The sequence below is a fragment of the Aplidium turbinatum genome, chromosome 10 (assembly GCF_918807975.1).
Source record: "Aplidium turbinatum chromosome 10, kaAplTurb1.1, whole genome shotgun sequence".
NCBI classification, from domain to species: Eukaryota; Metazoa; Chordata; class Ascidiacea; order Aplousobranchia; family Polyclinidae; genus Aplidium; species Aplidium turbinatum.
In genome coordinates this window covers 12,557,408-12,581,338 of record NC_137481.1, presented here as the reverse complement: position 1 = coordinate 12,581,338, position 23,931 = coordinate 12,557,408, and the positions used below count along the sequence as shown (strand labels likewise).

Here is a 23,931-nt window from a genome sequence, read left to right as displayed (position 1 = left end):
TCTGGGCTTCGATCCTCGGGCCAGTCAAATCAGGCACAGCGTCGCCACTTAGAAAATTGCTAGAGCCTATAGTGCTCGCCCATATACAAGTGCAGTGTTTTTTTTAAGGTGTTTTGGGGGACCGAAACGGTCCCCTAAATTTCTCCTGCGGTTTCCCAAAATTTGGACTTGCAACTACAGTAGAAAAGTAATGGTTGTTTCTCGCTATGTCTTGTCGATAATACGAATATAGCCTACGATCAATAGTTCACGTTCGGAAAAAAGAATAAGTGGAGGTACAGCGAACAGCTGAATCAAAGAGTTATTCACAAAAGAAGTGCACCTTCGATACTCGTCAATGTTTATTTCTGATTTATGGCGCATAATGATCAGCTTTTACGTGTGGAAACATAACAAGCAGAAGCCAACAAGCACACTTTGTTTGATTGTGCAGAAAACTTGTTTGGCGGCCGTGTTGGGCAGGCTGTTTGGTCGCTGTTACAATCATTTAAGATGTGCCTTGTCGAATAATTCATTTTATGTTGCGTTGATTGTATGTAGGCCTAGTTATGGCTATTTTTTGGTATTTAAATGAAACACTTGCGGTCTCTTAAAACTATTTAGCGGTCACCCAAACCAAACCTTAAAAAAAAACCTGTACAAGTGTATAAAATATTTTGGGTGGGCCACGAACTTTTTTTGAATCAAAATTTAGGCCACGGAGTAAAAAAGTTTGGGAACCACTGGTCTAGCCAATGGCTGTCTTTGCTTGTTTGTTGTTCAATTTGACAAGCTTTCTACAGCAGACAAGTCAAAACTGATCAAGTTAGTGTCCCACGTCGTGTCTGTTTACGTTCCTTCATTTATAATGATTTATTTAAAACCAAAGGCATGTGATGGACCATTCATTACTTTGTTTCGGCGAGATTTGCTTCTAGCATACCGGGACATTGAAGAAGAAGTGATTGATGTAGTTTACAGATATTTCGTGGAGTGTGGTTCTCAGTGGCTGTCTTCAGAAAACGTAACTTTGCTTTTTTTCGGTGTCTCCACCGTTTCCCCTTGAAATTGTGAAAATCCCTACTTCGCTTCCAGCAACTGGCGATATTCGAAATCTGTTGAAGAGCCGAGCAGCGAGATTGAAGAACGTTTTCACGGTTCAAAGTCAATTTGCAACATGCGTCATGTGCGCCCATGTACCTCCATCTTTCTGGAGGTCGATTGATAACAACAATCGTTCCACTGAGCGACGAATCGGAAAGCTCAAAAATGTTGTAGGAGAGCGACTTAGTGATGAAAGCAACCGCCTTGCCGATTTGCGACTTCGTGCATTTTTGTGCAGCATAGAATGATAGTGCTTATTATAGTAGCGTTGTATGCTGTTAAAGAGTTATTTTGTTATTAAAACGATCAATTAATGGCAATAGCATGAGAGAAATGAGAACGTCGAGAAATGTGAGCCGCTTTTGCAAAACCTCGTTCAGACATACAGTAGGCTACTGCAAGATTAACTGTAGACATCATTAGCAAGTTATTGATTTCGTACCAGTATCAATTTATCTCTGCAAATTCTCAGCTTTGCATTACGTATACAATTGTTAAGTTTGTAACAGAACAGTTACCTCGAGACCATTAAAGAAGTATTACGAAAAAGTACTTATTTAGGAGCAAAACAAGTACCCTGCATCATAAGTTGTAAAAAACGTTTTTTTTCCATATAATTCGTTTTGCGGCGAAGATACGGCAATGAAGTCTCTTAGGAAGGTATTGGAAAGCGGCCGTTGTTTCGTTTTCGGCGGAACTTTCCAAGTTAGCCAAATGGATCTCACTCTCAACTTTCATTATTTTTCCTTTTCTTAGCTTTGTAGTAGTAATGCAAGGTAAATTTGCAGCAACAGCTCTACTGACGGAAAAAATTGTACTTATAGCAACACCTTGTGCATGCAAAATATCGTTTATTCGATATAATTCGCTTTGTGGGGAAGATACGGCAATGAAGTCTCTTAAGGTATAGGAAAGCGGCCCTTCTGCGCATTTTGACACCAATTTCGTCTCTCTACCATGTTCCGTTACCGAGTTACGGAAAATCCCCTATTTTTGTCCTCACACGAATTTCGACCACGCGGTGCCACATCTAAATGACGTCATAATGGAAAAAAAATTACATTTTTCAAATCAGTGTCCAAAATCCCATCATACGCAAACCCGAACGTTTTTAATTTCGAAAGTGTGGAAAAAATGAAACACCCTAATGTATACCTAAAAAGAAAACTCGCTGGTTGAGACATCCTATTTCAACATGTGGATTCGGGGCAAGCAGGCGGATTTGGTACTGTTTCAGTAGCATTGAGGGGATGTCAGAACCGTCATGATCCGTTACAAAACGTGAAGGCGAACAAATAGTATGTATTATTGTATTTAGTCGCACGGAACAAATCACGAAAAATGGAATCTTTGAGGCACTATCAAAGTAATTTTCGCTAAGGCCTCAAACGAAAGCAACAACAACAATTGTCCGAAAGACCAAGGATAAGCCTTTCGGCCCGAACTCGATGATCTTCACTTGTAACTTACTGTACAGATTGCTAGATGTTTGAATTTGAAGTACTTTCCACGTGCTGTTTTCGACTGAACAGTTTGCTTTATTTATTACAGTAAATACTAAATAGGCTTACATCGCAATGCACACACACAGAAGGCTAATTAAAAAATTACAAGCAAACTCAACATTTCAACCAGTTCCTAATAAATAATATAATGTTATTGAACCAAGTCGAAGTGAAAATTCTATTCTTTGTGAATCTTCTGGTATATCTCGGGCATCCGTTTAGAGCACAAGGGCAAGCTTGTTCGCACTTTATCGTAAAGAGAGTGGTCGAACATGTCGTGAAATTCCTCTTTGGTCATGTAGCTGTCGGCATATAGCATCTGAAATCTAAAAACAAGACATCGGTAAAGCTTGCATCTCTTGACTATTGCTGAAGCTTCAACACGATAGCAATCAGTCAACAACACATTTACATCCGGTCTACTTTTGGTTTAAGGACGCAGAACCGATAACGAACCCATTCATATCCTTCGTTGCTTGTTCCAACCGACGAATAGTTTTCACATTGTTGAAGTTGCTTGTCTGTGGTTCTCCGTAAGCGCCTACATCTACGTACATTTCCGCTTTGCCGCTATTGGGATGGACCATGCCCGGATCGTTTGGCAGATAAAAGGGACATATCCACAAAGGATATAACTGAAATTAGAAATATTGTTTTTGTAGCTTTTACAAAAGTTGCGAAAGGAATTGACCAGAAGGCACAATTCAACCGATTTTTTTTACATTGATTTGCTGTCTAGGAAGCTTAAAATTACTGTATTATACTGCTACCTGACAGTTAAGTGAAACTTGCCAAAGTATTAAACATAGGCCTAACTGGCCTACAGTACATGTAAATAAAGGATGTGGTCATGGGACTCATTGTAATCACGGTTGCTTTCTTAAGAAATAAAGCCTAACAACCAGACGGCATTTAATATAATAACACAAAAAATAAGCTAAAAATTACAAAGGTTTTCGACTATACTCATTGTTTAACCCTTTTCAAGTAACCAACTGATTGATTCTTAAGTTCTTCATAAATTGAAATTACAAAACTAATTTACATGCACAAAAATCGAAACGCATAAGAATGAAACGGCAAGGCAGAGGAGAGGCAAAATCACATTCCTATGAAAAAACACAAATAAAAAATCACCTCTTTACCAAAATTGCTTCCATAACACAAAACAAATAACTACCGTACGGTACGCGACTGCCAGTGACGAGTTACCAACGGCTGTCATAAGCTTAATGAAATTAAAAATTGCACTGAAGTGCAAACGTACGATTTATAAATGGTACTGTAACAATATACAACGAAGAAGCAATCCTGAAGTAGAGAGTAGATTATCCGTACACACTACACATACAACACTGCACGTTGAAGCGATGTACAAATGACAACTTTTGCTAACTGGGTTACACTATATCAATTTCAGAAATTAACCTTAATTTCTTCGTGAAATGTTTTCAAACAAGTCTTGAGGCTACTAAGAGGCAGCATCATATCCTGCACAACGTGGTGTTGCTCGTATAGTTTCTTTACGGTTTCTCCTTGAGTGAGCTTCAGAAGTGATATTTTTGGCGGCACTAACCAACCGGCTAAAAGGCGAAAAACAGGATGATTTCCGAAAGGTATAATATCCTGCAACAAACGTAAATAGTCAATGCAAGTATTGAAAAGTGGCCCACGTGTCAAATCTAAAGAAATCACAGTATTCCAACAAGTTAGCCTATCGAACTGACTGTTTACCAACTGTATTAAAAGCGTAATGAACGAACAAAACATTTATATTTACTTGCAATTCCCAAAAAATGCTGCGAGTATGTCGGTGATAGTAATCTCGTAATGGAATGTACTCAACCGCTGGACCCTCATCTAGATGTTTCGCAACGTGCTTGAAAAACCATGGCTTGTACCAACGACCAATCTTGTTTAGCTGGCAAATGCAAACATTGTGTGATGACGTTCAAATACAACCACTCAATGAAAGTGTATTAAAATTTGTTTTATCTCTTTCACGTTATTACGACATCTTACCAGACTCGGATTGTACAGCGATATTACCTTTTTTAGGATTATTGCTTTTGGGCTACAATTCAATATGCTAGATAATACTCTGTCCCGATAGCACAGTTGATTAGCGCGTGACATCGTAAACGAAGAAGCTTCAATATTAAACGGCGCTGGTTCGACTCTAGGGGTGTGCGCTTGAGTTTGTGGTTCAAAGCCTCTACAAGTATGCAAAATTGCTAAATTAAGCTCTTAAAGAAGCTTTCCCAGCCCGAGGATAAAGATTCAATCAATCAAATACTGTACCGTATGTAGTTTTTCATCAGGGTCATACTACACTGAGCCAGGAACGTTAGACAAGCAATTAGCAATGCGGTTATCGATAAGTAAAAATATTCGTTGCTTACCTTTCCCGACTCATAAATATCGGCGAAATTTCCAGTCATCACCACAGCTGTTTCTTCAGAGAAAGCCAAACATTCAACGAAATCATTTTTCGCCGTATTGTTTGATTCTGTAAAAACATAAGGGTTTTACTAGGTCACCTGACATGCAGGAAGTTACAACCGTTAACCACTGCTCTGAACCTTCGGTAAATAATTGAACAGCTTCATCCATGCTACGTTTCGGGTGATACGTGAGCTTTACATAAGGCTTGGCAGGAACGATTTTCATTTCTACGGCGACTAGAAACCCAAGGGTTCCATAAGACCAGGGTACAGAATAAAAAAGATCTTGGTTTTCTTCCTGAAACAACAGAAATACAACCCGTGCGTTAGAGAAAGGTCATGTTCAAGTAAAGCTTGCGTGAAGTTCTGAACCATTAATCAGAGTCGGTCACCAGAATAGTTATTTTAAGGCGATTGCATTTGGCAGCAATACTGTTAACTATGTCACCACAAATCTTAAGATTTTTTCAACTGCACTGACCAATATTTGAACCAGTGACGCCAGACTTCACCACATGACAACAAGAAACAAACCAAAAATTGCAAATTGTTTCACAAGTTGCAACCCTACTTTCACCAAGTTAATTGATCAAGATGTAAAGATATTCTTACTGCACTGCATTTCAAATCGTCTTCTTTTTGGTGTTTCAATTCATTAGTTCGGTTAATGCGTACCAGTAAACTTGAGGGTTCAGTTCCTCGCCTACCTTGGAGCACTTAACAAACGATCCATCAGCAAGCACAAGTTCATAAGAGACGCATACATGTTGCATTAGACCGTACTTATGAGATGAAGTCTCCACACCTAAACAAATTCATCAGCCTTACACAGTGGTTTGGAGTTTCTGAGTTATGTACAAAATAACATATCACAAGTAAAAACGATTCGAACTAATAGAAAGTGGATTATTATTAACAGTGGCATCGATAAAACCACCATATGATTACGATACCCAATTGGGTCTAACTTGATAATAAAGTAAATATACTATTCCGGAGATTAACGGAAGTCAAATGCTGTTTTGGAATTAGTGTAACTAACATATGCCTTTTGTTTGTGAGAGTAACAAACTCAGCTGTGAAACTAGTCGTTTGGCAAGCTGTGTTTTCAATGATGATACAACTAAAAAACCTATGCATGCAAATTACCTGTCCCCATAACCAATCCGCCAACAGTCAAATCATCAAGTTCTGGAACAATGGGTAACGTCCAACCAAGGGGCAATAGTAAAGATGTCACTTGTCCCATCGTTACCAGAGGTTCCAATCTGACAACCTGAAGTCATTGACAGATAATTTCAATTCAGTACATTTTTTCAATGTCTTATAACATGGGAGCTTTCATGTGCTCTTTAGTTTTTTTAGTATCTAGGGTTATGATAAGTGCTGAACATTAAGCAAACGAGAACGCAGCATTTAGGGAATCATGTGAGCGGTCTACACTCTACAGCTTATTCCGATTGAAATGTGAAACGCTTTAACACCATTCCTACTAAACATCAATGGTGAGTAGCAGATGCAACACAATTTGCATTTGAAAGGTTTCACAATGCCAAAAAAATTGTCATTGGGATACCCAAAAGTACCAGCTTGCAGCTGCACTTTGTTTTTGAATGATATTTCTATACAAACATAATAACACAGGACGTTAGCATTTTATATGATAAATCAAATTCTATGAGTAAAGCACAATTAGTTGCAATTTCATTGCAATTGCTCTCCATGATAGCAACTTACTTTCTTTTCCAAATCCACTTCCAAAACATCCATAAGATTGATGTAGATCTTCTTCATCTCTTTCTTGTACTTTCCCTGTCGCAAGGAAACTGTAGCCCAACCAGGACGGCCTGTGCACATTGTCTGTCCCTCACTCTCTTGCCAATTTTTAACCTGAAATTTATTGTGATGCAAACAACAAATGCTTGCAAACGTCTTCGGCTACACACCTAAAAAGCTAATTAACAATGCACTAAAATAGGAAATGTTAACAAAATACAATCTACAACAAAACAGATAAAAGCATGAGTGTCCGATGATGAATTGAATATTGAGCAAGTAAGAAACCCCACCATCTAAATGTATAGCGTATTGTTGCTTGCATTTATCAGTTTGTGATTCAACAAACCTCTCTATTCAATCAATCGCTTTAATAAAACTGAAAAATAAAATACAATCTTAAATTCTTAATCCTAATGTGTATAATACATTTGTAATACCTAACTATAAATAGGGGTAGGCTGTACATATGGTTAAAAAAGTTATCATTCTGGATCATTTTGGTGACACCCCTATTTTGAAGTATCTTGTCTCCTGAGCATTTTAAGCCATAATTCAATAAATTTGGAGAAAAACTGAGGCAGTGCCGGCAAAAACAGTGTCCGGAATGCATAAAATCGAAAATGACACTTTTAACGTTTAATAATGCATTTAATACAGTATCTAATGTCGCCATAAGCCAGCAATTGGCTTTACTGTTTACAGTGGTGACATTCAAGATGGTCATTGTTTACAGCAGTGGTTCTCAGAGGGGCGGAATCAGCCCCTGGAGGGGGGGGGGGCGTTTTGATTTTGCAATGGGGGGTATGATTACCTCGGCTTAAGGGTAAACGATTTCGTCAAAGAGCTCGTATCTTCGTGGTAGCATTTCCTACCTCATACCTGGTGGAAAAGGGATTCAGCTGTGTTGTTCTGCTACATACCAAACAGGGAAACCCACTTGACATATCCATAAGAGGTGATCTTCGAATGTTTCTCACTGGCTTTACACCGGATGTGAAGAAATTGGCACTTTGTCACCGAGCCCAGGATTCATACTGACTACCAGTAGGCCTATAGGGCTCGTAAATATATATTTGCTTTTTATCAAATATAGTTACTACTTACTAGTCTCAAAAACCCTTACAGCCTGTTTCACCCTAAAAGGGTGAAAACAGAAATATAATTATATTTGAATAAGGACCTTCTGATGATCCCCTTTTAGGGTAAAACAGGCTGTAAGGGTTTTAGAGACTGGTAACTAGCCTATATTTGATGTAATTATATCGTTCTGCTTTGCATTGAGCACTTTTTGTAGTATTAATAGTATATTGTTTTATATTCGCTTTCGTAATTAACCGTTTTTGTTGGGGGTAGTAAAATTTTGCCAGTTTATAAAGGGGGCGTTGGGCCAAAAAGGGTTGAGAAACACTGGTTTACAGTCTTGCAAACTCGAAGAGAGTATTAGAGCCGCACTTTCGCCGGCACTCACGTAGTTACTCCGTCAGATTCCAACTAGACTTATGCAAAAGTGATATTTTTTACTTAAATAAACAAATATAGACTCTCGCCAACATCTTCGTTTCTGGATCGTTGTAGATAAGCATCTCTCAGTTCTTGATTAATTATCGTTGTCATATGTAAAATGCAATGCAATCAATATGTCTTCTTCTAATGGAATTTCTAGAAGGTCACTCACGGAGTCACACTGTTTAGTTAGAATCAAGGTCAGGTTCAGTTTCGCCTTGTTCTTCCGTGATAATCGGATTTACTTTGAGCAAATTTGGCCCAGTCACTCATCCAGTCCATCCAGTCATCATCATCCAATCTTCCGCATGTGGAGTTTTTGCTCGTATTCCAACATTACATTTAAATTACCACGATCAAAAACTTTGCAAGTATGACTGACGCAAAGCGAATGCAAAGGTATATATATGGTTTGACCCTAGCGTAGCTGCAATGGATTCCTCGATGCCAAGAGTTTTGCTGACATAATCTGTCTTTATTGAAGTATATACCGTAACTTTTTTCCATAAATCAATTGGTGAAACATTTCTATTGCTTGCCAAACACAATCGATGTAACTGCTCCACAATTAATCTTGTGATATTTTCTCTGGTTTCCACTGCAAAAGATAGAGGTCTTAATCGAAATGGTTTACCACCACTGAACTTCATTATTATGGATGTCCGTTCTCCTGTAATTCTTCTTCCTGTGGTACTATCATAATGTATTGTTATTGTTTCTTCATCATGCGCATCCAACATTGCAAGGGCACAATTTTTCTTGCTTTGAATCGCTTGTAAATGTTTTATACCATCAATGACTCGTAGAGAAGGCAACACATGCTTGTAGGATTCATAGTCCGTTGATAGACAAGATGTTTTTGATATAGTTCCATCTGTTGGAGGCACATATCCTGGAACATCATCGACCTTGAGGTAATATGTGTGGTTGTAAAAAGTCATTGAGATGGTTTTGAAAGCTTGCCATGATTGCTTAAATGTGATGCCCGCTTTGCTACATGTGGTTGCAAGTACCGATTTAATATCTGCAGTGAAATTGCAAAATTTGCGTATGGGTGTGTACTTTTCTCAGGACTGCATTTGGCTTTTTGGCCTGAAATCTGGGATTTTTCATAGTGTGCAATCCGAAACACTGTTTTTGTCGGCACTGCCTGGAAAATAACTCAAATAACCCAGTTGAGGTCTTAAAACAATCAGCTGAGCATACTGAATAACTTGAAGGTGTCACCAATTGACTTTGAGATACCCCATATGTATAGCCTACCCCTACTATAAAGTACCTGCTGTTGAACGTTTTTCACTCTAGCATCATGGTGTTTTGGTGCACTGTTAAATTGAAATATTATCCAAGCCCTTAATAGCATGTAGATGTCAAAAACAAATGACACAGGTAGAAGAAAAAGACATACCACAACCCAGCGATAGTTGACGAGAACATATTCAAGACCTGCACATTATAAAAAAAATCAATGTGAAACAAGTTCTACATATATACTATGTCAGGTCACCCACTGACCCATATCATATAATCATTGTCATAATGGTAAGTTACATCTGTGCAATGAGCATACAATAAATATTATGAAAATAAAAGACAAAGAGAGAGCACAGTGTGAATAAGACGAAATGGCCCGTTTCGACGAGTCCGATTCGGCAAGTTCAATTCGGCTAGTCCGATTCGGCGAGAGCCCTTTTTGGCGATTTTTGAATTTTTTTAAAATTATTGGGTACAGTAGCCTAATTATCATTGCCGTTTTAGGGTTAGAAGTTGGGGTTAGAGGTTAGGATTGGAGTTAGGGGGTTAAGAGTTAGGGAGTTAAGGGTTAGGGAGTTAAGGGTTAGGGAGTTAAGGGTTAGAAGGTTAAGGGTTAGGAGGTTAAGGGTTAGGAGGTTAAGGGTTAGGGGGTTAAGGGTTAGGGGGTTAAGGGTTAGGGGGTTAAGGGATAGGAGTAAGGATGTGCCGATTAATCGGCATCGGCAGGTATCGGCAATTTTTGGAGAATCGGCATCGGAAAACATTGCCGATTCTTTATCAAAGTTTCCTAATCAAAAGTAGCGCGAGCACGTGGAAATACCGATCAAAGAACGGCTTCTTTGAACAACCGCATCAGCGTCAACTAGCATTCGGAGAGCGGTAGTCTAAAACTCTAAATTATGACGATTGTCCGCCATTTTGTAAACTCTTGTTTAGTAGGCACGAGATCAAAATACTTTCTTTCTTTGAAATGACGAAAAACGTTCAAAGAGAAAGTCAGACCAGATAAAATATAAAAGTTGAATGATTACACAACGGTTAGAAGTTAAAGGAAAAATGGATTATTACGTAATAGTTATTAGCTTGCAGTATGCGAGGCGCTAAAAGCAAGTTAAGAGAAAAAGCGACGGAGTATAAACTGCAAAGAAAATGAGAACAACTGTCTGAAAGATTCAAAACGCTTTTAGAAAAAAACAAAGGGCGTCAATGGAAAACAACGTATGAAGTTGCAAGTTATATCTTTTCAGACGCTGAATTGCAGTGAATTAGTCTTGTCACTTAGTAAACACGTGAAAAAAGATTACCTCGTTTGCGCAATAATCACTCGATTGTTTGTTCAACAACCCATGAAACGGACTATGTTACAGCCAAATGCTGTCCCAGCTCTAGTCGGCATTCGGCAAAATTAGGGAGTTTTCTTTGATCTGTACAATATACAGTAGAACTCGGTTAATCCGGATCTTCGCCTAATCCGGATAAAACTGGAAGTACAAATGATTTGTAATCTTTTTGTTGAGAAACAGCTTTGGATTATCCGGATTATTTAATCCGGATCTTCGTCTATTCCGGACAAAAGTTGCGCTTTCTTTATCGCTTTATCCGGATTTGCCCGTGATTACTTTGTTTGACCGTGATTTTTTGTAAGTTTTCCGTAGAAACTCGTCTTCGGTAACTGTTTTCAAAAGTTTGGAGTGACTACAGATTATTCCGACACGCATGTCTGAAGATGTAACTTTTGCCAGTATGTTCTTGCATTAGACGCAGAGTCTACAAATACATTCATTTTGCATGCATACTGCATTTCAAAAGAACTCTATTACTGGGTCGCTAATGTGGTGATCGTGCGTCTCGGAATTGGCAGATGACCACACTAATGCGTTCAATTTCGGTGATTTTTACTGATACCCTTCTATCTAGATAACGTCAGGCTTGATAGAACTGTCATCGGTTAATCCAGATCTTCGCCTAATCCGGATGGAATCGCCCGTCAAATCGAATCCGGATTAACCGAGTTCTACTGTACCTTAATGCAGACATTTTTAGCGCAGCAAGAAGAGAAATGATTTGGTGGAAAGCAAACAATACTATGTTTCCTGAGCTGAGCAAAATTGCAAATAAATTGCTTTCGTCACCACCATCATCGATCGAAAGCGAACGAATTTTCAGCACAGGTGGCAATATTTTCACGCCTCAACGGAACAGACTTACTCCAGCAACTGGAGAAAAGTTGATGTTATTGCATTTTAATTTACGTGCCTTTAATTTTGAATATTAAAAAGCGGAAATGTTCTTTGTAATTATTGTTTACTCGTTGTAAAATTCGTAGTTACTGAAAGTTGCTTAATGTTAATTTACTAAGCAGAGAGAAGTAACTTCCAAGTATAGGCCTATTACGCTTAATGCGTTCAACAAACAATCGTGTGATTGCGCAAACGTAAGCAAACCAGCTACCCTGTAATCTTCACGCGTTTGCTAAGCAACAAGATTGGCTGCAACTCTGCGTTCGAAAACAATACTAATTTCTTCACAAAATGTTTTTCTTTTTTCGCCTATTGATGCACTTTGAATGCAAGGCTGGTGTGTTACTTTTTTAAAGGTTTTTGTATATTCATTACCGCTGCGTTCATTTTCTTTTACACTCTAGTCTTTTTATCTTCTTGTTTCTGGCACCTTCTTGAATTCTGCTAGAAAAATACTGCAAACCGCACAAGATAATATTTTGCATACTGCATTTTAAAAGCTATGTTTATTTTGCACTCTGTGAGCAATGGCGATTTTTCTTATTTCACTGATTTCCGCAACGAATAAAACGCGTGTCTATCACCACTTTGTAGCGTGCAAGAAGCGAAGAACTACCGTAAAAAATCACGCTGTCTAGAGCAGGCGACAAAGTGAACGCTTTTAGACATTTCAAAGGCAGCAACTTGTAACAAAATCGCAACCACTTGTAGAGCGCGAAATAAAAGCAGCTTTAATCATTTAACCAAAGAATCGGAATCGGTATATATTTAAGAATCGGCATCGGCAAAAATTCTGTAATCTGCACATACCTAGTTAGGAGGTTAAGGGTTAGGGGATTAAGGGTAAGGGGGATAAGAATTAGGGGGTTAAGGGATAGGAGGTGAAGGGTTAGGGAGTTAAGGGTTAGGGGGTTAAGGATTAGGGGTCAAAGGTTAGGGGGTTAAATGTTAGGGGGTTAAGGGTTAGGGGGTTAAGACTTAGGAGGTTAAGGGTTAGGGGGTTAAGGATTAGGGGGTTAGGGAGTTATTTGAACGTTTAGCGACGTCAAAACAATGTAAAAGCGGCAATAATAATTAGGCTACGGTACCCATTAATTTTTAAAAAAATTTTTGAAAAATCGCCGAATATATAGGGAACTCGCCAAATAGGGCACTCGCCGAATCGGACTAGCCGAATTGGACTTGCCAAATAGTAGCAGACCCGAATAAGAACAAAATGTAAGGGCTTCTCTTCTAAAAATAGTTTGTTTCATCCTGGTAGGAACTTTACAAGGTTCATACCAAGATTAGCAAGTATTAGTATGAAGTATGAACCTTGTTTTTTACATAAATTCAAATTTTGTTTTAATGTACGCCTAGTTAGTTACTAGCCTAATTCGAGGAAATGACTGATTGTATGCACTATATTTTTATTGCTAAAAAGTAGATTCAGTAGCTGTACTAATTGTTAGTAGTTAACAGCTGACTTCTAAAAAAATAATTTTATCAAGTATTTTTTAACAATTTTGGTTTTGACACTTTTTTCTTTTTAGTAGTGTCGAGTTCATATGTTTATGGTGCATGTGTTTGTGTGACCTTCCATCATAGGCGCCAACTTTTCAAAAAACCTTGGGGGGCGAGAAAGGTGATGACGTCATAACCATAAACGCTATTTTACTCAATTAAAATAGTCTTTGATTAAGCTTACTGTCTTGTTTATATTGACACCTAGGTCGCAAACCGAATTTATTAGAACCGCTGCTTGAAACGATTAGTTTTACGCATGCAGTACGCCTAGTCGCAAAAATTGTGATATTGTTAGCTCATTTAGTTCATTGTGATTTTGTGCGTTTTCATGTTTGGTCAAAGAAAATCTAACGGACCTTTGGATAACTCGTAAAATGAGAATAAACATTCAACCTCGCATTCGCTTGTTTACCCCCATGCGTTTTGGCTTTGAAGTTGCTCCTCACGCGCGGGAAGAAAAGCAGTGTGCGAGCGTGCGTGCCGTGCGCATCTCTGCAGAAATCCACGTTCCAGAAAAAGCCGTACGATCAGCTGTTTTGCGGGCCAGAACAACGTAAGCTGTTTTTCGCTTTCGGCATTGTTAAAGTCTGTTTTAATTATTTAAATCTATTTGGCAAAGTATTTTATCTTTGAAACACCACTGGTATTTAGCCATTTTTGTTGCCCCTCAACCATAAATTTACGAGGGGCGCCGCCCCCCTGCCCCCCCGGAAGTCGGCGCGTATGCCTTCCATTTTTCAAATTACACTTGAGCACATGATGTCATGCTCGAATGACATGAGGTTACCACTTACCATAGCCTCAAAGGAAAGATCTTAATCAGGTGACAGAGAGAATGTGATGAAAAGCATAAACCCAGAAACTCACAATTTGTTGTGCCAAAACAAAGGTGTTAAACTTTACTCTAATTTCAAAAAAAAAAAATTATAAAACATTGATAGGTCAAAAATTTGGCAGTGGCTATTTGACCGGCGCCGGTCTTTGAATCTGAAACACTATTTGACCGGTCATGACGTCACTATATAGGGCACTTCTTCCTTTTTCTCTTTCAAAGCAAAAGACGAGAAGAATGCCTATATAAGTTCTAAATTCAACTGTTATGTTCAACTGATTGGGTGGCGCGTGGGATACGTCTCCGGTTGGTGTTCCAGAGGGAATAAGTTCGATACTACGCGGAAGCGTTTTTTTTTTAAAGTTTTAACTAAATTTTGACCCGAAGTGACTCAATTGTTAGGCTGCTGCAATTTTGTGGTCAATTTTTAATTTCAGAAGCCTACAGCCCAATTTTTTATGTCTTTTCAACTTGAGTACGGTAATAAAGTCAGAGTTTTTTAATTTTCTTGAATTTGAGAATTTCTCTGGATAATTTTCCGTTCGTCATAAGAGGATGTGACTGTGTTTGCCGAACGACGCAAAAATGTAATGCGTGACCGAACGACGAACTATGAGTAATAAAGTCAGAGTTTTTAATTTTCTTGAATTTGAGAATTTCTCTGGATAATTTTCCGTTTGTCATAAGAGGATGTGACCGTGTTTGCCAAACGACGCAAAAATGTAATGCGTGACCAAACGACAAACTATGAGTAATAAAGTCAGAGTTTTTTAATTTTCTTGAATTTGAGAATTTCTCTGAATAGTTTTCCGTTTGTCATAAGAGGATGTCTCTAAAACTTAAAAAAAAAAAAACGCTTTCATGTAGTATCGAACTCATTCCCTCTGGAACACCAACCAGAGACGTATCCCACGCGCCACCCAATCAGTTGAACATAACAGTTGAATTTAGAACTTATATAGGCACTCTTCTCGTCTTTTGCTTTGAAAGAGAAAAAGAAAGAAGTGCCTATATAGTGACGTCATGACCGGTCAAATAGTGTTTCAGATTCAAAGACCGGCGCCGGTCAAATAGCCACTGCCCAAAAATTTCTTACAATGATGCAAAACTGCAAGAATTATGCTTCCAAAAAGGCTTTCTCAGTCAGAGAATAAAGATTCCCGCAACCCATCAAGATCAATAAATACCTCATACACATACCTTTCTTATAAAGAAAAAGAAACACAAGTCCACATCCAATGGTAGCAACAACGTAGCTTGATGAAACAGAAAATAGACTGTCAATCATATTTTTGCCTACGGTACTGGAACTCTTCCACTCAATTTAATAGCCTACCGGTAGTTATTTGTCTGGACAACACCATTATTGCAATTTGATTTTAAAAATATAAATAGACAGATAATTGATAGGCCTAGCAACTTAATAGGATTGAATTGCATAATGCATACTTCAAAAACAATACATAAAATGAAGGATAACTACATAAATTCGAATGTTTTTGGCAAAACTTTCTACCTTTGTCAGGAAAATAACTTAATTCATTTAAACAAAAAACAGATATTTTGTGGTTTTTGTTTATATGTTGTTTTCATTATTTCATTGTCTGCTTTGAGTATTTAACAGAATATGGAATAAAGTTTGTTTTCCAGCTGGTTTTCAAATCAAATTTAGATTAAGCCCACTGATGCATCAAAGGGCTGTCTTTAAATGTAGCAAACCTAGCAAACTTCGCAAACCTAGCAAACGTAGCAAACCTCGCAAACCTAGCAAAGGTCGCAAATCTAGCAAACCTCGCAAATCACAAGGTTGCCAGATGGTATTTTTTTAATTTTTTTTTTTTAATTTCTTGGCGTTTTATTTATCGAGTGCATTTTTTTTAAAACCCTTTTGATTATGTTATTTGTTTAGTGTTGATGTCTTATTTTTATCAGTAAAAAGATATCAAAATCTCTGCTTTGTTGGTTATGGTTAGTTTTATATAAATACGTTTAAAGCAATGCCTTTGCGATCAACATTTGTGAGATGTTGAAACTTGAAAGGTAATATTAACGCAATATTTGGTAGTCAGACATTCGAGAATCAGTACTTAATCCCTTAGACCATGGTTGGGTGAGTTCACTAATCAGTGGTTCTCTAAAAACCGGGCTGCAGACGATAAATAAAACTTAACTTTTGCAGGTGACCGTAGTTCCTGGGCTACGCCGTGTGACACAAAAGGAAGAAGTTCCTAATGACAAGTTTTTGTGTGTGTTTAGAATATAAGGAATATTTTGTAAACAAAACCGGTTTTTCCAAAAGTTTTGGTCATTTGAAGTGTGTTTAAAATGCCTATATGCTTTGGCTCCTTTTTGGGCTACGGTACTTGCAAAAAAAATTGGTTTGAAATGTGTTTTTAGCTGGGTAATTTTGTGGAATCTGGCAACTTTACAAAGTTTGCTTCTTTAAATATGGCAAACCTAGCAAACCCGTAAATCTTGAGAAAGGTTTCTACAATTGATGGCCGATGAGGTTTTCAACTGTTCATAGTTTGCATCAAATAGATAGGCCTAGACTACAGACAACCTTATCATTACTTGCTGCTAGTCTAAATCTATCTTCTTTAGGGAGACTATGAAAACCTATTGCGGTAGGCTTTCAAATGCAGAAACCTTCTCAAGCTTTGCGAGGAATTCGGAGTTCGCGACATTTAAAGACGCCCGCTGAGAAAACCTCATAACACAAAAAATATTTTCCCGTAATTGTACAAATGTACAAACCTTGTGAGGTTTGCTAGGTTTGCTACATTTAAAGAAGCAAACCTTGCAGAGTTGCCAGATTCCACAAAATTACCCAACCAAAACACGTTTCAAACCAATCCCAAAAACAAACCATTTTTTTGCAAGTAGCCCAAAAAAGAGCCAAAGCATATAGGTATTTTAAACACACTTCAAATGACCAAACCTTGGAAAAACCGGTTTCGTTCACAAAATATCCTTTACTTTCTAAACACACACAAAAACTTGTCATTAGGCACTTATTCGTTTTGTGTCACACTGCGTAGCCCAGGGCTGGAACTACGGTCGTCTGCAAAAGTTAAGTTTTATTTATCGTCTGCAGCCCAGTTTTTAGAAAACCAGTAATTAGTGAACTCACCCAACCATGGTCTAACTAAGGGATGGAGTACTTATTCCCGAATGTCTGACTACCAAATATTGCGTTAATATTAACTTGCAATAGGCTGTACCGACTGCTGTCTCGTATTCGTCATCAGCCATATCTGCAGTGCAGTTATCATAATTCTACTGTTTAGCCCTTTCAAGTTTCAATTATTATTTAATTAGCTTTGCGCCTTGCAACCCGCGGATGAATATTGTTTCGCATATAAATTAAGAGACTAGGTATGAGTCTTTCTTTTTTCGATCAACACGTTTCTTATGGCAAGACGTGACGCTTTCTGAATTCGCTCTGATCGCTGCTGCAACAACTGACGCAATACAAGATGATTTCTCAAGTCTAGTGTTGCTTTCAAGTCAATCCAACCAGCAACGTCTACCCCTCAACCCAGAAGCTTTACTTCAAACTCAGCAGCGTTACTCCCCAACTCAGAAGCTCTACTTCAAACTCAGCAGCGTCATCCCATATCAACTCAGAAGCGTTACAATGGTGCCCCGAGTGAGGAGCGTTACAATGGTGCCTCGTTATCAACAGAACTCACGACCTTGGATCAAGACCTCACTCGACTTCAACGAAGCTTATCCGCACGTTTATCCACCCAACCCACGACTTTGGAACAAGACCTCACTCCATTTCAACGGCTGCTGGTAATGTTACCATGTGCTTTTTATCTTGCTTTAAGTAATTGCAATTAACTATTTCAATTATCTACTAATGTAGCCTACAGGTAATTGCCAGCCATATTTATCAAAATCTCTGCACTATGCATCGATTCCCTACAGTTTTTCGTGGCTTAACTCCCCTTACAACGTATTCGTCATACTTACATTGTTTCAACGTTTGCTGACGTTGAATCAATGTAAGGGTGACGGATCCACCTCTGCGCCCGTACAATCAAGTTTATCGCCTTCATGACGTAGTCAAACCGCAGCAATGTCAACTAACTACGTCATGATGTCTCATTGCGCGCTGGTCAACTGCCAGCGCAAACTTCTGTGTTTACATAAGCAACTGCCATACACCTACTGTATTGTTTCACATGCTGCAAACCCACATGTCAGCCTACCGATTTATCTCGGTATGTAGCCGCTTTCGCCTGCCTTTGTCGCTATTTTTTTAAATGCCACGTCCTGCTACGTCATTACACATATTTTTCTGCTCGTGTTTGTCGCTTTTTTAATGAGTGCTGAAACTACTCAGTACCTTTGTACTACAACTTTCATAGTTTCATGTCTACTTTCCTACCCATCATCAGCCGGCATTTGCCGCTATGACCACCTCATGCCTTGTAATTCAACAACTTGTATCCCCGCATGCATCGCCTTTTTTTTTTTAATGTGTCTGAACTGCTTATGTGTAACTTTCTAGCCGTCGCTACTTTGTATCAATTTCGTTTCAGACCTGCCTATCAACACGGTTGCTGCGAGAGGTTGATGCGAGACTTCAAGGAACTTCAATACAACACCACGATGATGACACGACAAGCTCACTGATGAGACCACTTCAACATGGCACCACAGCACCCCATGTTCTTCACGACTTGCACTGAGTTGAACAGTCCCTCATCATATACCTCAACACGAGATGCCTCCACGGAGATGACCCTCAATACGGCTATCCACAGCCACCGACGCAACCAACATGGTAAACCCCATGTCTGCCGCTACTTGCGACACAACCTTCGACATGCAATTGCTGCATTGTCCATCCTTCAAGCCTTCTCTGCGTCAGAAGCACACCACGACGTCAACCAAACCAGTGCCGCTATTTTGCGCCACTTTCGACATGCAATGGCTGCATGTCACACAGCTTGCAACTATACAAGCTGGCCTCTTTCCTGTCATATTCGTCCTATATCAACGGACTCACTACTCAGCTGCTGTCGTGCTTGTCATCCATCAATGGACTACCAACTGAACTGCTTATCAACTGCTGTCGTGCTCATCTTATATCATCGAACTTCCACATCAACTGCTGTCTCGTCCTCCCTCTTCAAAATACTCGAACTAATAGTATGACTTTAGAACATCATGTCTCGCACAACCGCGCGCGCGCACACCGTTAGGCTACATACATTTTTTTTTACTATTCTGGTTTGCTTCCATGGGTGTCAGGTCCTATCTCTTCGGAGGCGGGGCATGGACAGCCATGGAAGCTTACCTGCTTGTGTAGCCTACTTAATTTGTCCACCACACTTGTAAATTTTACTATCATTGCATTTTCATTTACAGTTGCGCCCCAGCATTCAATTTCAGTCACTACATCATAACCTAATTATTCGTCATTCACGACGTTTCATCTACGCTTCAACGTCGTTTTGACTGGGGCCAACGTATGTACCGACTGCTGTCTCGTATTCGTCATCAGCCATATCTGTAGTGCAGTTATCATAATTCTACTGTTTAGCCCTTTCAAGTTTCAATTATTATTTAATTAGCTTTGCGCCTTGCAACCCGCGGATGAATATTGTTTCGCATATAAATTAAGAGACTAGGTATGAGTCTTTCTTTTTTCGATCAACACGTTTCTTATGGCAAGACGTGACGCTTTCTGAATTCGCTCTGATCGCTGCTGCAACAACTGACGCAATACAAGATGATTTCTCAAGTCTAGTGTTGCTTTCAAGTCAATCCAACCAGCAACGTCTACCCCTCAACCCAGAAGCTTTACTTCAAACTCAGCAGCGTTACTCCCCAACTCAGAAGCTCTACTTCAAACTCAGCAGCGTCATCCCATATCAACTCAGAAGCGTTACAAGGCTATCTCACAAATGTTGATCGCAAAGGCATTTCTTTAAATGTATTTATATCAAAACTAACCATAACCAACAAAGCAGAGATTTTGATATCTTTTTATAGATGAGAATAGAACTTCTGCAACATCAACACTAAACAAGTAACTTGTTCAAAAAGGTTTTAAAAAACATGCACCCGATAAATAAAAAGCCAAGAAATTTAAAAGAATACAATAAAAAATACCATCTGGCAACCTTGTGGTTTGGGGTCTGCTACTATTCGGCGAGTCCGATTCGGCGAGTCCGATTCGACTAGTCCGATTCGGCGAGTTCCCTATTCGGCGAGAGCCCTTTTCGGCGAGTGCCCTATTCGGCGAGTTTTTGAAATTTTTAAAAGAAAATTATCGGGTACCGTAGCTTAATTACGATTGCCGTTTTTACATCGTTTTAACGTCGCTAAACGTTGAAATCGTGCAGAAAGGAATAAAAAGAAAATGTTTGAACTATTAAATTAAAATTCGTCATGTCAGTTCAGTTGTTTTTCTTTCTGATCATGATATCAAAAACAATACACGTCAACATAGCAAAGGTGTAGAAAAAGGTAGAAGCGACAAAACGCGAACGTTAAAACGTGCTTTTGACCGAAGTAAGTTATTGAGTTGAAAGAAATTTGGCACGGTCGCAACACTTTCAGAAAAATTTAAGATATGAAGGGAAAATAAAACAAAGAAAAATGTTCCAAAAAAAAAAAAATAGATCATGTTTATGTCTATAAGTTAGTACTTTTGAATAGTTAAAATGATTAGTTTGGACCAACAAATGTGTGGCCTACAGCTTGGATTGAAAGGAAATTATCGGGTACCGTAGCCTAGTTATCACGACCAGCAAAAATTTGTTCCAAGAACACAGTTCATTTTTACATTGTAGTAACAGAATGAAAAGGCTAAACAAATGTGTGGCCTATCGTGTTAACGTCGCTAAACGTTGAAATCGTGTAGAAAAGGGAGCTTTTGCTGACTAGGATACTTTGAAACTGAGAAACATTCACAGAAGCCCTACGATTTGTTTCAAGAACCCATTTAGCATAACATTTCATTTGTACATTGAATCAACGTCTGAATACATTATCTTAAAAATGCAGACACCCTAAAACAACATAATTTGCTACGTTGACGCAGCGTGAGTTTAACTTAATGCGCTTGCAAACAGCCTCGCTGTCGCTTTCGAAAGTCGAAACCTCTGCAGAGAATTGTCGCCGCAGTGAATCGGTTGCTGTGAAAATGAACTTGAAGTCTCGGCCTGAGGTTACCGCTAACCAACGTAACAAGGGCTGGTACAAACCGCATTTCGCACACACGACCGTTGCCATAGAAACCCGATGAAAGGCGGGGGAATATGCGCATCTTTTGTTTCATCTGCAACACGAAAACGGGCGTATTACAGCGAATTGAAACTTGAAAGCTGGTCAGCGATAAGTTGCGATATTGTAGTGAAAAGGGAGCAATGTCAAGTCAAAAACTAAATCAAACGTCTCTCTGTAACTATTTTTCAAGGGCTGTTTACGGATGTCAGCAACTTTTAAATTTATTAAAGGTGACGTGCTGTTGAATTGATGTAAACATGAATGATTTTGCTTTCAACAGGTATATTTTCAAGCATATGATCAAGTTAGTATTTTCATTCCATTTACAGTATACCTTTTAGTAAACCTTTTTGTCTCTTGTTTCATGCTAATAAATCTAGTTCGTTGCTAAACTTTATGTTGTGCTTAGCTTAAAGAGTCGCAGTCCATCAACCGCTAGCCAACGCAGACGCATAGCATGTGTTTGGTCGAGCTTTGTTTATAATAATTAACGGTAGGTCGAACGTAGCGATAACTCCGAGTGTGGCAATAAAAGCAATTCTAGTGTGACGTAATAATTACGTCATCTATCTGCGTGACATTTTGCCGAAATTACCTTGCTGCTGATGAAACACGCTTTCGCCCCCACGGCCAAAAAAATAGTTAGGCGCCTATGATTTTAACTATTCAAAAGTACTAACTTATAGACATAAACATTATTTTTTTTGTAACATTTTCTTCGTTTTATTTTTCCTTCATATCTTAAATTTTTCTGAAGGTGATGCACTGATGCAACCGTGCCAAATTTCTTTCAACTCAGTAACTTACTTCGGTCACAAGCACGTTTTAACGTTCGCGTTTTGTCGCTTCTACCTTTTTCTACACCTTTGCTATGTTGACGTGTATTGTTTTTGATATGATGGTCAAAAATAAAAACAACTGAACTGACATGACGAATTTTAATTTAATAGTTCAAACATTTTCTTTTTATTCCATTCAGCACGATTTCAACGTTTAGCGACGTTAAAACGATGTAAAAACGGCAATTGTAATTAGGCTACGGTACCCGATAATTTTCTTTTAAAAATTTCAAAAACTCGCCGAATAGGGCACTCGCCGAAAAAGGCTCTCGCCGAATAGGGAACTCGCCGAATCGGACTAGTCGAATCGGACTCGCCGAATTGGACTCGCCGAAACGGGCCATTCCGGTGGTTTGCGAGGTTTGCTACGTTTGCTAGGTTTGCGACGTTTGCGAGGTTTGCTAGGTTTGCTACGTTTGCTACGTTTGCTAGGTTTGCTAGGTTTGCGAGGTTTGCTACATTTAAAGACAGCCCATCAAAGAACTACTTTAATAATGAATGAGTTATGTGGTTTTCAAGAAATAATGTTCGGGAGGTTGCTTTTAAGCTAAGGTTCTTCAAAAAATAGATATCTTGCTCATTATATAAATGTGCTCCTTGTAATGTTGGGTGACAATGATGGAAGTGTCCATGGTCTAGCAGTGAATAAAATACTTTAGTCCTGTCTACAACAGGCAGTGCCAGTTGGAAGACCATATGACCATAAAATGGCCACATGGTCATTTAGAACTCTAAGCATAGGGGTAAAAGAGAGCTATTTCTGTTAATGGACCCACAACTGGTGCAAATTAAGCTAAACTATCACAAGATGTATACAGTGACAATCTGCTTTTATTCCGACATTTCGTCAATCAGACACGACTGACTTCTTCAGGGGGCTAGACCAGGTAGTGTCTACCTGTCTAGCATGGCAACTAGACACTACCTGGTCTAGCCCCCTGAAGAAGTCAGTCGTGTCTGATTGACGAAACGTCGGAATAAAAGCAGATTGTCACTGTATACATCTTGTGATAGTTTAGCTTAATTTGCACCAGTAGAACATCTCATATTATTTAATTTAATGCCTGGTGAACAGCCTCATTCAATTTTCAGGACCCACAACTCTTAAACTCAATTTGGACACAAGGAAAGTTTCCAAATAACCATGTTTTAATAATTAAACCAATACATTTTAGACAAATATTCTGATTGCTTTGGATGTCGGAAGCATTCAAAAATTGAAAGGAACCGTTGTACGGGACAAAAAATTAGGATTTTGATGACCTACATAATACCTGGTGCAACCTATTTTGTCCCCTGAACACTTCGTACCCTGAAAAGATTGAGAAAAACTCTCGTCTCTTGCTTTGAAAGAGAAGGTGAAAGAAAAAGACGTCATGACTGGTGAAATAATGTTTCAGATTAAAAGACCGGAGCCGGTCAAATGGGTGCAACCTAGTTCGTACCCTGAACAGTTTGTACCCTCAGTTCGAACCCTGAAAAGATCGAGAGAAAAAATTCAAAAAAGCCGAAGTCGCTGTTCGGAGTTTCCGCAAACAAACAAACTGTAAGTCGCAGATCCCAGTTTCCGTTTTTCCGCAGTTTCCGCAAACATTTTAAAATTTCCGGTAATGATCCTACATCCTAGAGTTTGCAGAAGTCGCTGATCGCAGTTTCCGCAAACATTTGAAAGGGTTAGGGTTGAGATTGGAGTTT

General features: G+C 38.8%; 1 protein-coding gene across 1 annotated transcript; it reads right to left on the bottom strand.

Annotated features, from left to right (window-relative positions):
- Positions 1-2,311: 2,311 nt before the first annotated feature.
- LOC145777921 (delta(24)-sterol reductase-like) lies at positions 2,312-15,492 on the bottom strand. Its single transcript, XM_082589284.1, has 11 exons — positions 15,347-15,492; positions 9,594-9,760; positions 6,770-6,922; positions 6,182-6,308; positions 5,740-5,837; positions 5,171-5,330; positions 4,991-5,097; positions 4,369-4,509; positions 4,017-4,214; positions 3,045-3,223; positions 2,312-2,914 (listed from the first exon to the last, which is right to left on the bottom strand). The coding sequence occupies exons 1-11, from the start codon at positions 15,432-15,434 to the stop codon at positions 2,767-2,769; spliced, it is 1,566 nt and encodes a 521-aa protein (XP_082445410.1). The 5' UTR covers positions 15,435-15,492; the 3' UTR covers positions 2,312-2,766.
- Between the last annotated feature and the right edge of the window lie 8,439 nt (positions 15,493-23,931).

Coding starts and splice junctions, on each gene's coding strand:
- LOC145777921 (XM_082589284.1), bottom strand. CDS start 15,434: ATGATTGACAGTCTATTTTCTGTTTCATCAAGCTACGTTGTTGCTACC. Junction 6,923..9,593: donor TGAAAAACGTTCAACAGCAG/GTACTTTATAGT, acceptor AATAAATTTCAG/GTTAAAAATTGGCAAGAGAG. Junction 5,098..5,170: donor TGTTCAATTATTTACCGAAG/GTTCAGAGCAGT, acceptor ATGTTTTTACAG/AATCAAACAATACGGCGAAA.